Consider the following 14,286-nt stretch of genomic DNA (forward strand, 5'->3'; position numbering starts at 1 on the left):
GGATAATTCTTCTCATGCACTTTCAACTGCCTCGAAGCATAAGCCACAACCTGACGGTTCTGCTTAAGCACACGACCAAGACCCATCTTAGAAGCATCACAATACACAACAAACGATTCTTTCGGATTCGGCAAAATCAACACTGGAGCTGAAGTCAACCTCTTCTTCAACTCTTGGAAACTCTTCTCACACTTGGCATCCCAAACATAAGCTTGTCCTTTCCGAGTTAATTGCGTCAATGGCAACGCCAACTTAGAGAATCCCTCAATGAACCTCCGATAGTAACCTGCCAAACCAAGAAAGCTTCTAACCTAAAAAACAGACTTAGGAGATTCCCACTGCAACACTGCATCAACCTTAGAAGGATCCACATAAATACCACCCTTAGAAATCAAATGACCAAGGAAACTCACTTCCTTCGACCAAAACTCACACTTAGATAACTTTGCACACAACTGGTTCTCTTTCAATACTTGCAACACAATCCTCAAATGCTCAGCATGCTCCTCCTCCGACTTCGAATACACCAAAATATCATCTATAAACACCACCACAAAACGGTCCAGATAAGAATGAAATATTCTATTTATGTATTCCATAAAGACACCTGGCGCATTAGATACTCCAAATGGCATCACAGAATACTCATAGTGTTCATACCTCGTTCGAAACGCGGTTTTGGATATATCTTCCGCTTTCACTCTAATCTGATGATATCTTGATCTTAAATCAATCTTACTAAACACCTCTGCACCAACCAGCTGGTCCATCAAATCATCAATCCTTGGAAGTGGATACCGATTCTTAATCGTCACCTTGTTCAACTGCCGATAATCCACACACAACCTCATACTTCCATCTTTCTTCTTAACCAACAACACTGGAGCTCTCCACGGTGAAATACTTGGTCTAATAAACTGTTTCTCAAGCAACTCTTCTAACTGTTTCTTCAATTCACCCAACTCTGATGCAGACATCCGATACGGCGTAATCGAAATAGGTCTCGTTCCTGGTACCAAATCAATTGCAAACTCAACTTCCCTCTCCGGCGGTAACTCGGTAATATCATCCGGAAAAACTTCAGGAAATTCTTGCCCAACGGGCAATTCACCAATTCCTTTCTCATTACTTTCCTTCAAGGATGCAAACATCATGAACACAAAAGCTTCACCATCTAGAGACTTCTTCACTTGCTCCGCGGTCAAGAACCTCTTATCTAACTCTTCTACCGGCTTAGAAAAAGTTACACTCTTAGTCAAACAATTAATGCTAGCCCCAAAAGCTAACAACCAATCCATACCAAAACTCACATCCATATGCTTCAACGGAAGGCAAACAAGATCCAACTCAAAATCAGCATTACCAAAATTAACAGGACATTTAGCACACATAAAAGAAGTAGTCACCGAACCGCTAGGCAGGGTGTCAATAACCATTCCCTACAACAAAGGAGTTACAACCAATTTCAAACGTTCAACACAACTAACCGAGATAAAAGAATGAGTAGCACCAGTATCAATAATTGCAATCAAAGGAGTACTATTGATAAAACACATACCTCGGATAAGATTATGCGGTTGCTCCACCTCCTCTGAATTCAAAGCAAACACTTTTCCCGTTACCTTATTCGGCTTGGTACACTTGGTACTAATATGGCCCTTCTCTCCACAATTATAACAAGTGATCTCCTTCTTGCAATCAGCCGACTTGTGACCTGCTTGTCCACACCTGAAACATTTATCACCCTTCTTGCAATCATTAGCATAATGACCCAAAGTCCCACACTTGAAGAATCTGACATCCTCCAAACTCGCCTTAGAGTCTCCACCAGATTCTCTCTTCTTTCCCTTATCCTTGTTATACGGCTTTCCAAATCCATGACTCTTTCCTCTCTTATCCTTATGTGCCTTATAATAATCAGACTTAACTTTCCCAGCATCATCAAACATACGACACTTATGCACCAAAGTATCAAAGTCTCGGATCTCTTGAACACACATGTACTGATAGATATCCGGCCCAAGTCCACTCTCAAACTTCACACGCTTCGAAACCATAGCATCCTCAAGATTGATGTAGGGACAAAACCTAGACAGCTCCTGAAACTTCGCCGCATACTCGGCTACAGACATGCTTCCTTGTTTCAGATTCAGAAACTCAACCACCAGTGCTCCGCCTTCTCACCTAGCATATGAGTTGCTAGTCTGACCTTATGGTCATCTCCCGTAACCATAGCTCGGAAAATCCGCTCCATACCCTGCACCCAAGTCTGTGCTCCCTCTAGATCGAACCTCCCTTTGAAAGTCGGTGGATTGTTCCTCAAGAACCTATCAAGCCTCCTCTCTTTGGCCTCACCCTCATTCCTCCGATTAGCCACTGCATTCTCATTTGCCTGGGCCAAAACTTGTGCCATAGTCGCTAAAGCTTCCGCAATTGCCGCATCGTCTCTACCACCTGCCATCTCAGCTCTACACAACCAACTTACTGATAAGAAAACAACCCAACAAAGCAAATGTCGAAGGTACTATGCTACCATTCGCACATAACAGGGAAATACAACAAGCATTAGTCTAGACACGACCGACCACGGCTCTGATACCAACTTGTAACGCCCTATTTCTATTAAAGCAATTAAACATGCGAATAATTCATATATTTAAGAAATAGACGCTACTTTCACCAAAACGAAAACCAAAGATCGGAAACTAACATGCATGCATACATAATCTCATCAGTCGCAGCGGACACAAAATTCATATACAACGTGCATACATGTCATGTGATCTCAAAATACATAAACATAAAACTCTCCAAGTCCGACACATGGAAAAAATCTCAAAATATAAAAATAAAACAACAAGATCTAGAGCTAACAACAAAACCCTAGATCAGAGCTGACTCTACTCTAAGACCTGATAGTGGAGAAAGCTCCCACTATCCACCAACATCAGGAACTCACCAAGCTACTATTCCTACACAACGTCTACTCACCCATACAGGCAAGTAGACGGTTAAAAACCACTAGGGGTGAGTATTACATCAACATAATCCATAACACAGATAAGCAGGAATAGCATAATCCAATATCGTATAATGAATCAAAAATAGATAAAATCCATACATACATTATCACCATAATCCAAGTCTCATCGACATATATTCAACGAACACATCATCATCAATAATCATCATTCACAATTTCACCAATTTCATGAGTTTATCAACTCACATAGTTAATCGTGACTTGACACAACAATCCATCAAATACAACATCACCATTAATCACTTACAACCACAAGTACATCAAGTAATTTCACAACTAGGACTCATGTCACCTCATGATATGATCCTGGACACAACACCTATATGCATGCGGTACCGGTCATCACCAATATTTAGGCCGTCGCCCATCATCACCAAAATCATCACCAATATTTATTTGCATTTATGCAATCACACCAATAATTCATCACCTCATGCATAATCAATACCATATCATAATAAGAGGATTTTGTGTTCCAGAGATGGTTGATCACTACCACCACCTTTTGGTAGTAGGTTGTCATTTTGAATTTTCAGCATCACTTTGGTCTTGGCATTCATATCTACATAGGCGAAGTCCTTGACCTTGTTGTAGAGTGTTTTATTCACAACATCATTCCAGGGGCTATCTTTGGGCTTAGTGATTCCAACTTTATAATCTCCTTCTGCTGGTGTTCTGAGGACGAAAGCAATCACATCCTCATTGATCCATACAGGAATCCCCATGATGCTTGATCGTATCTGAGTTTTAGTAAATGGTTCCAAGCCCATTTCCTTTCTGGATTTTCCCTTGAGTTCTGGATTGAGAAGAACTTTTTCATCTTCTTCAATCTTAACAGCATCTCTATCATAGATACTGGCTCTAACCCAGAAATGTCGTACCAAAGTTTGATATGTTGGACCGTTCAGAAAATTGAAGTAGCTTCCCAAGCCTTGCGCTTCATAGAAACTTCCAATATCACAGTTGTGAGCGGCCAAAGAAATAAAATCCACTGGATTTTCTGATTGAATCTTCAAATCCCATTCCTCCAAGGACATGGTTCTTCCTTTAATCACGTAGGCAGGAGCCTCTTCTTGTTGCATGTTTGATGATGAACCAGGTGCAGAACTTGAAGAAGCCATAAGATTGATTGAAGAAGAAAAGGGTTTCTAGGGTTTTTGGAGTTTCTTAGCAGAGAAGGTTTGAAGTGAAATGAGAGTGTGAGTTGTGAAGTGAGTAGTGTGTGTTTGTTTAAGTGTTTTTAACAAAAACGTTTGCAATTCAAATGAGACAAACAAACATAGCATTAATGACAAATTGGGGGCGCGTGTTAGTATGTTTAAAAGCATATAAAACATCATTGCCCTTTTTGTTATACTCCAGTATAAATAGACCACGTCAGAAACTTTTCAGAAAACTAACCTTTGGGTAATGGGACAGCTGTTACAAAAAAGTAACTGCAAACGATCCCACTAGCCAGCTATTCAGAAGCAAAGAATACTGCTTCTGAAGTTTTAGTGCTGACGTCATCTTCAGAAGCACATTTTCCTCAGAACCTCAGTTAAGAGCTTCTGATGGACCAGATGCTTCTGAATGGACTTCAGAACCAAACTTCTTATTCAGAGGCAAACAAATTTTCAATCAGACACAAAGTGCATGTTCAAATTTTTCTTAAAAAAATCAAATCTTTCAACAGATAAAGGTTTTGTAAATATATCAGCCCATTGATATTCAGTATCAATGAATTGTATATCTAAAATTCCTTTTTGAACATAGTCTCTGATAAAATGGTGTTTGATCTCAATATGCTTGGCTCTAGAATGTAGAATTGGATTCTTAGACAAACAAATAGCAGCAGTATTATCACAAAAGATGGGAATACTGTTAGCATTAATCTGATAATCTTCCAACTGATGTTTCATCCAAAGTAGTTGTGTGCAACAACTTGCAGCTGAAATGTATTCTGCTTCTGCTGTAGACATAGCAATAGTTGCTTGTCTTTTGCTTGCCTAGGATATCAGATTCTCTCCCAGGAATTGACAATTTCCACTGGTTGATTTTCTTTCAATCCTGTCACCAGCATAATCAGCATCACAGAATCCAATCAACTTATAATCTAGGGATTTCCTATACAGGAGTCCAAGATTAGTTGAAATCTAATTGAAATCTTGCACACAAGCATACACTGAATAAAATATCAGGTCTAGATGCAGTGAGGTATAACAGAGAACCAATCATACCTCTGTAAAGCTTCTGGTCTACTACAGTTCCAGTATCTTCTTTGCTTAAGGTGCAGGTTGGATGCATTGGAGTGTTCATCACTTTACAATCTTCTAGCTTGAACTTCTTCAGAAGCTCCTTTGTATATTTTGTTTGATGAACATATACTCCTTCTTTACTTTGGTTGATTTGAATTCCAAGAAAGAATTTCAAGTCTCCCATCATGCTCATTTCAAATTCATCCTGCATTAACTTAGAAAATTCCTTGCAAAGAGATGCATTAGTAGAACCAAATATTATATCATCAACATATATTTGCACAATCAAAATGTCTTTCTTAAGAGTCCTTCTGAAGAGTGTTGTGTCAACTTGTCCTCTTTCAAAATCATTTTTAATTAAGAAATTACTTAGCCTATCATACCAAGCTCTGGGAGCTTGTTTCAAGCCATATAGTGATTTCTTAAGTTTATAAACATGATCAGGTTGCTTAAGATCCTCAAACCCAGGAGGTTGTTTGACATACACTTCTTCTTCAATGACACCATTAAGAAAAGCACTTTTGACATCCATTTGATATAATATTATGCCATGATTAATTGCATAGGATAGAAGTAACCTGATTGCTTCCAATCTTGCAACTGGAGCAAATGTTTCAGTGTAATCAATGCCTTCTTGTTGACTGTAACCTTGTGCAACAAGTCTAGCTTTGTTTCTGGTTACTTCTCCTTGTTCATTCAGCTTGTTTCTGAATACCCATTTTGTTCCAATAATGTTCTTCTGACAAGGTTTGGGTACCAGATCCCACACATCATTCCTCTGAAACTGATTTAGCTCTTCTTGCATAGCTATTATCCATCCATCATCTGAGAGAGCTTCTTCAACAGTTTTAGGCTCAATTTTTGAAAGCAAACCTATCAAAGATTCTTCTTGTCTGAAATGTGATCTTGTTCTTCTAGGACTATCTTTGCCTCCAATGATTAGCTCCTCAGGATATGAAGATTTGTGCTTGAATTTTGGCTGAATAACCTGCTGAGTGTTATCTTGAATGTCCTCAGAAGCATTATCATTCTGTATTACTGGACTAGGTTCTGCTTCTGAAGTAGACTCAGCTTCTGGAGTATGTTCAGCTTCTGGACTAGATTCAGCTTCTGAATGCTTTTCAGAATCAGAAGGTTGATCAGATTCTGATGCATCTTCAGAATCAGTTGTACCTGCATTACTTTCACTTTGCTCTGGAGTTTTACTTCCAGGCTCACTATCATCAAATTTAACGTGCATAGATTCTTCAACACAATGTGTTTCTGAATTATACACTCTGTACGCCTTTGACCTTTCAGAGTAACCTAAAAAGATTCCTCTTTGAGCCTTGGCATCAAATTTCTTCAGATAGTCTTTAGTGTTTAGAATGTAACAAGTACATCCAAACTGATGAAAGTAAGAGATATTGGGTCTTCTTCCTTTAAAGAGTTAATATGCAGTTTTCTCCAACATAGGTCTGATATAGATCCTATTTTGAATATAACATGAAGTATTAACTGCTTCTGCCCAGAAATGTGTAGCTAAATTGTTTTCATGGATCATGGTTCTGGCCATTTCTTGTAAGGTTCTGTTCTTTCTCTCTACAACCCCATTTTGTTGTGGAGTTCTAGGAGAAGAAAATTCATGGAGAATCCCATGTTTTTCACAAAAGGATTCAAATGGCTCATTTTCAAATTCTCCACCATGATAACTTATGACTTTCAAAATATTCAATTCTTTTTCAGATTGTATTTGAGTGCAGAAGCTGCTAAACACTTCACATGCATAGTCTTTACTTTTAATGAATTTTACCCAAGTCCATCTGCTGTAATCATCAACAATGACTAATCCATATTTACTTCCATATAAAGATGCAGTGTTAACTGGTCCAAAAAGATCAATATGGAGTAATTCTAAGGGTCTTGAGGTTGATACAATGTCTTTGGATTTGAAAGTACTTTTCACAATTTTTCCTTTCTGACATGCACCACAAAGTGCATCTGAATGATAATCAATGTTAGGCAATCCTTTGACAAGTTGTAACTTGCTAATTTTAGAAATTAATCTCCAATTTGCATGTCCCAACCTTCTATGCCATACCCACTTTTTATCATTCAATGACAGAAGACAAACTACCTTCTGATCAGCCAGATCAGAGAAATTAATTTTATAGACATTCTCAACTCTCTTTCCCTTGAATGTAATGGATTTGTCATCCTTGTTGACTAGTGTGCAGTTGGTCTTACTGAACATTACATCATACCCATTGTCACAAAATTGACTAATGCTCAATAGATTATGCTTCAGACCATCTACAAGCCACACATTATTAATTGAAATGGAGGAATTACCAATAGTACCTGTACCAATGATTTTTCCAGTTTGGTTGCCACCAAACTTCACTTCTCGTCCATCTTTCATGGTAAGGGTGAGGAACAAAGCTTTCTCTCCAGTCATGTGCCTTGAACACCCGCTGTCTAGGTACCATGACCTTTGTTTCTCTCTTGCCCTTAGGCACACCTGCAGTTTTAACCAATTCAGATTTAGGTACCCATATCTTCATGGGTCCTTTTGGGTTAGTTCTGGAGGTTTTACTTTTCCTCCCTTGTACCTTGGGGTGAGTGCTGAGTAGCTTCTGATCATTCAATACTTTTCTTCAGTATTTGCAATCCAGAAACTAAAGTTTGAAATCTTGAGTACATTTCTTCTATACTCTCATCATCCTTCATTCTGAAAAGTTCATACTGATGAACTAGCATCAAAGCTTTAGGCTCTTTCACCTTCTTGCTGCCTTCAAAGTTGGCGCATAGTGACGCAAACATAGCTTTCGCAGTGGATTTGTCACTCATCTTCATGTATTCGGTGCGAGGTATAGAAGCCACAATGATTCCTCTGATCTTGTGGTGCTTCTTGTAAAGCTTCTTCTGAGCAGGAGTATGTATTCTTCTGTCCACAGCAGCTCCTTCTTCATCTAAATCCAAGTCATCAACTCCATCTTCCAGTATGTGCCATAGCTCTTCATCCAAACCCATGATAAAGCTGTACATATTTGTTTTCCACCATGAAAACTCTTCTGGATCTCCATTAAACTTTGGAGCTTTTCCAGAGTCTGTTTTCTTGTCAGCAGTATCATAGTCATGTTTGACACTTGTGTATTTTGTAGTAGTTGATTCCTCTCCTCCAGACATATTTTTCTTTTGGATCTTGAACTGTCACACGGTTAAGTGCTTATGATAACAGAGCAAGCTTTGATACCAATTGAAGGTGAGAAAAACACAAGAAGGGGGGGGGGGGGGGGGGTTGAATTGTGTTTTCTTTTTCTCTCTAAAATTTCTTCTTCTGATAAAACTTCAGAAGCAGTTTGAGAGTGCTTCTGATAAAATGATCAGAATCAAATATGCAGCGGAAAAGATCAAAGCAGAGAAAAGAAAAGCAAGACACAAGCAGTTATCCTGGTTCCTTCCACAAATCAGAAGTAGTCCAGTCCCCCTTGCACTTCCAAGGAGATTTCACTATAATCACAAAGATTACAAAATGCTCAATACTCTCTAAGTATGAGACTTCTCAAAAATGCTCAAGCACACACGCAAGAGTCTTCCAATGCTCAAGCACTAAGCAAGAGTCTTCTAATGCCCAAGCACGCAGGCAAAAGGCTTCTGATCAAACAAAAATACAATGAAATAAGTTTGACTTGAACACTTGATATACAATCAGTGGTGTTCACAATACAATACGTTAAAGACTCTAGACTTTTGAATTTCTAAGATGTATCAAATCAGTGCAGAAATTCAGTGTGCTTTGTAGAATCAAATTGACAGAGTTTTGACGCTTTTTAACTTGTATATCTCTATCTACAATCTTCAAGTCTTCACTCCTTTATATAGAGGTGTGAAAGAGACGTTGAGATGATTAGCACGTCTAAAGAGTTGTTTGAAATCCTTTGATCATTCACCAGTAATCCTTTGCCTGATTTGGGTGTAGTCCTTTGAAGAATTATCTTCAAATTCATTCCCATCTTGAAGGCACAAAATCTGCAGGCATAGCTGTTGTCTTGTCTTGTAGCGTGGACAAAACAGAGTAGTGGAGGTAGTGGTTGTACACTTGTACTTTGTCAACTCTGTTAACGAAGGACAAATACTCAGTGCTATCCAAATGACCGTTGATACCTCCCTTTCAATTCTTCGTTCTTCTTAGATAAGGTTGAAATGAGAAACAGCTACTTTGGATCTTCAGTTTGAATTTACGGATAAAATGTAGCTTCTAGTGATGATATCGCCTCTAATGAAAACCTTGCTTCTGATGAGCTTCTGCTTCTGATGAGCTTCTGCTTCTGATGACGTCATCACTTCAGATGCACTTCAGCTTCAGGAGCACTTTAAGCTTCAGACGCAGTTTTCTTCAGATGCTATGAATTCCTTTGCTTTCCATTGTTCTTCCAAGACCTATTGAAATTACTTGACTAGCATTTGGTCCTGTATACTTGAACAATTATTAGTAATAACCAATTGACAATTTTTAATACCTTGTTATCATCAAAACTCATTAAGGTTCATTGTAAAACACATTTTGTTCCAACAATCTCGTCATTACGTAATTTTTATATGTATTTTGATCACAATTTGGAGTTCACAAGACAACTTATGCAGCAAAAAGAGCAGAAAACTGAAGAAAATACAAGGGAAGAAAACATGTCACGATTTGGTAACAACGTGACACGATTTTAGAAGATCAAAACATGCTTCGACATTGAAGAAAACATGTCACGATGGCAAGATCGTGACACGATTTGAGGAAACCCTACTTCAGTTGTTTGCGATTCAAAGAAAAACGTGTCACGATTTTATGCGAATTTCTGTGCCTATTTAAGCTGAAGTCTATTCCAAAGACAAGGGTTACGATTTTGAGAGAGCAAAGTGCGATTTTGAGACTACAAGACGGCGAGAAGGGCGATTTCTTCACTCTTTTACCAGATCATGTATGTATTGATTCCTCTAATGATTATGTTATTTGTAAACACCATTATGAATAGCTAAATTCATTAGAGGTTAGGTCTGAGATGAATCTTTGTAACCCTAATTGAAACATGTTGCTGTGAAACTCTATTTATTGTGAATGATGTAACGCCCTATTTTATTACTTATTTATTTTATTGAGTTTAGATGTCTTTTTATAATTTAATCGATTTATTTTGATGAGTGATATTTTGTTATGTTATATGTTGGTATTTATTAGTATAATATATTTGTTATTTGGTGTAGAAATATATATGTTATCTGGTGTAGAAATATATTTCTTATTTGGTGTAGAAATATATGTTATAGAAATATATTTGTTATAGAGATATATTTGTTATTTGTTATAGAAATATTTTATATTATATATATATATATATATATATATATATATTATAATAGAATATTGAGACTTGGAGGGCAGATTTGGAAATAAGAGAAAATAAGTAGGTTAAGGATTTATATAAAAGGGGAGAGTTAGAATTAGAAAAGAAGGATTTTGTGAAACCTATTTTTGGAGAAAAAGGGAGAAAACCAAGAGAAGAAAGAAATCAGAGAAGAGAAGAATCTTGTGAGAAGAGGAGCAATCTTGTAGAGTCCGATCATCTAATTCAAGGTAAGGGTGAGACTAGCTTTCTCTAATAATTCTGAAAAAAAGGGTTTAACCTTGTAGTTGTTATTAGTTTTGATGTTATAGAAATTAGGGTTAGATTTCATTCATAATCTTTTGTATAATCTCTTTTTCTACTTCTACCCATATGTGCCTATTTGTATAAAGTGATTATTGTGGATTTAATTGGTGAAATTTGTGCTTATGTTTTGATGCAATGTTTGGGTATGTGAATTTGATGTTAATTAAGTTCTTGATGATGAATTCATATGCTCAAGTTATGTATATATGTATACTTGTGTTTTTGCTCAAAATTGGTGAAGTATGATGTTGTTTTTTGATGATTTTCTAAAACAATATTTTGGGTCAAGTTTTATAAGGTTTTTCTCTTTTGATGTATATAAATGTTTAGACAAACTTTGCGATCAAATTTTGGCATAGGGAAATTAAAATTGGGATTTTGGGGTGAAAAATGGGTTTTTCTCGAGTTGCTCTCTGACAGCATGCTCTGTTTCATGTTCTTGCGTCTTTTTCACCCGTTTCTGTTTTGAATTGGACTTTGGTGTAAACATGAAAGTTGTAGATAATTGTGTTAGCTTTCCAGTGGCTTTGGTTTTACTTGAAAATGATTTTTAGTTTTTGAGTTATGATGAAAATACTCCAAAGAGATCTTAGTGAAATTTTATGAAAGCTTGTGTACTATGAGTTCAATTAAGGTGTTTAAGAGTATTTAACCTATGTTATGATGTTATATGATGTTCATGATTGATGAATTATTATATGAATGTATATGTTGATGAGTATGATGTTATATGATGTTGTTCATGATTGATGAATTATTATATGAATGTATATGTTGATGAATATGATGTTATATGAAGTTGAATTCTTATATGAATGTACCTGTTGATAACTATGATGTTATACGATGTTATTAAGATGATTAATGTTGTTAGTGATGTGATATAGTTATTTATGCATTATGTGGAATATGTATGATGTTGAAGTTGTTATTGTTTATTCATTAACGTTGTTATGTTGTGAGCTGTTTATGTGCTGCCTCTGTGTTGTCGAATATTAATTAAGTTGCAAGTGTTGGTCTAAGTAGCAAAGTTGTAAGTTATTATTCCAAGATATTGGATCATATAAGTTGTGAAGTTGTCTAAGTTGTAAGTTGTTGAGTTCATGTGTAACGCCCTCTTTGAATTATTTAATTATTTAATTGAGTCTAGAATTTATTAAGATGAGTTTATATTATATTTATATGATATGTGTGGTTTAGGATGATTTTAGAATATATTTATATGATTGACGTGAATTATGTGATTTAATGAGGAGTTGTGACTTATTTTATTGTTTAATAAACTAAGATTTGAAAATATAATAAATATTGAGTTTAGGGGTTGTTTTGAGATTTTAGAGAGTTTTGGGGGAGAAAGAGAAATAAGATAAAATAGATAGAGGAGATATAAATAGGAGAAACCTAATTTAGAAAAATTAGTACGTACGATCAATTTTGGAGAAAAAGGGAGAAAAAGCCAAGAGAAGAGAAGAGGACCTTAGAGGCTGCGATTTTAATTTTTAAGGTAAGGGTGAGACTAACTTACAATTCTATTAAGTCTGTAATTCTGATGATTGTATTTAGCAAGTGTAGGATTGAATTAGAGAAGTTGGAAATTAGGGTTTAAGTGAGGAATTAATGATTAATTGATGTAGAGATGTTAGATTGATGTAGAAACTGTTTACAGACCTTAGATAATCCATAAGATGATTACAGGAATCAATGTTAAGCTTAAAACCATGTGAATAGGTGAATTTTCGTGAAAACTGCACTTCTGCCCGAGCCTAAATTCATCGCTCGCCTCCCGAGGGATGATCCTTGTAACAGCCCTATTTTTAGCTAGATTTATTTTAATTACTTTTATTATGTGTTTTATGTGTTTGTGTGTGATTATTCATCATTTGGTGCATTTTCATGGATTTCCGTGTTAGAAGGGTATTTTAGTCATTTTAGACTTAGGGATATTTTGGCCATTTTGTGAGAACGGGTAATATTATAATTTTGGTGGGAAGTACTTTTAGTGATTAGTGTGAATATTTATTTTACTAAGTTACTATAGTAAAATTGAGATTTTACCGTTTAGTGACCGTTAGTGACATTTTACCGTTATTAGTTAAATATCGTTTGGAGTGTAGAAATATTTTTGGTTTGAATAGAAATGGGTTAAGCCCACTAGAAATTAAGTTAAGCCCATTAAGGGTTATGCCAAATGAGTTGTCTTAGGAAAATATCACTTCATTGATTTCATAAGATATTTTCTAGAGAGAGGTAGAGAGAGAAAGTGGGAGAAGAGAAGAAAAAGGGTTAGAGAGAAGAACTTGAAGAATTAAGGATTGGAGTGAGCTTAGGAGCTAAATTGAAGCCTAAGATGGGATTAATCTTCATCTAAGGTAAGGGGGTTAGTCTTTATCATAATCATGATCATTTTGTAAATTTTCAAATGTTGTATGAATTTTTCATAATGTATAATTGTTGCTAAATTCGTGCTCCAACTTTGATGATATGTTTGTATGCGTGAATTGATGATAATTGTAAGATTATTGGTGAAAGTACATGTTCAAATATGTAAAAATGATAAGTTGTGAAAATTGTTCTCAATTGGTGAATTTTGCTAAGTTGTTGTTAGAATGAGTTATGATTCTTGTTCAATTGATGTTATGGCTGTTAATTGATGTTGTGATTGATGAATCATTGCTTGGGTATGCATATTGATGAATTGAGGATGAGAATTTGAGTGTTGTTGGTGTTTTGATGAAAATGATGAGTTAGTCCAATTGTCAAGTGTTTTCAAGTTTGATTGTGTCTTTGTGAGTCTTTTTAGTCATATTGACCTATAACCATGTTCTGCAAAACACATTTGGGCAATGACGGATCAAATTTGGGGTTTTGGGTGAAAAAGGGTCCAAACCCGTAACTTTTTCTGCAAACCTGTGAAGGTTTGCTTAAGCAACCTGGTAAGCGAACACTCATAGTTTTTTTTTCTTCTGGGTTCAGTTCCCCTAAGAGAAATGTGAGCGAGCAAGTTAGCGAAGATTTCTGGTTGCTACTGGAACTTGTTCGCTTAAGCGAACATGTGGTCTCTTAAGAGAACTGGTGAGCGACCAGTCAGTGGCCAGAAAGCGAACAAAGTGAGTTGCTACTGTAACTTGTCCGCTTAAGCGAACCAGGTGGTCGCTTAAGCGAGCATGTCTAGTTTCAATCACTTTGATTTTTGTTCCGAGTCTTTGGGGGCCCATCCGAGGTTTCTTAAATGATTCTTTAGGCATGTTTAACTACTGTTAATCCCCTAAAACCTACTGGAACAATGATTGCTTGCTTATACTTGAAATTCTTGAATTGAGTC

General features: G+C 36.4%; 1 protein-coding gene across 1 annotated transcript; it reads right to left on the bottom strand.

Annotated features, from left to right (window-relative positions):
• Nucleotides 1-1,125: 1,125 nt before the first annotated feature.
• On the bottom strand, nucleotides 1,126-2,132 carry LOC120576040 (CCHC-type zinc finger protein CG3800-like). Its single transcript, XM_039827001.1, has 3 exons — nucleotides 1,995-2,132; nucleotides 1,559-1,907; nucleotides 1,126-1,133 (listed from the first exon to the last, which is right to left on the bottom strand). Exons 1-3 carry the CDS (start codon nucleotides 2,130-2,132, stop codon nucleotides 1,126-1,128), a joined length of 495 nt encoding a protein of 164 aa, XP_039682935.1.
• Nucleotides 2,133-14,286: the final 12,154 nt, after the last annotated feature.

This window comes from Medicago truncatula, chromosome 6 (genome assembly GCF_003473485.1).
Source record: "Medicago truncatula cultivar Jemalong A17 chromosome 6, MtrunA17r5.0-ANR, whole genome shotgun sequence".
NCBI lineage: Eukaryota > Viridiplantae > Streptophyta > Magnoliopsida > Fabales > Fabaceae > Medicago > Medicago truncatula.

Coding starts and splice junctions, on each gene's coding strand:
- LOC120576040 (XM_039827001.1), bottom strand. CDS start 2,132: ATGTCTGTAGCCGAGTATGCGGCGAAGTTTCAGGAGCTGTCTAGGTTT. Junction 1,908..1,994: donor ATATCTATCAGTACATGTGT/GTTCAAGAGATC, acceptor GATTATTATAAG/GCACATAAGGATAAGAGAGG.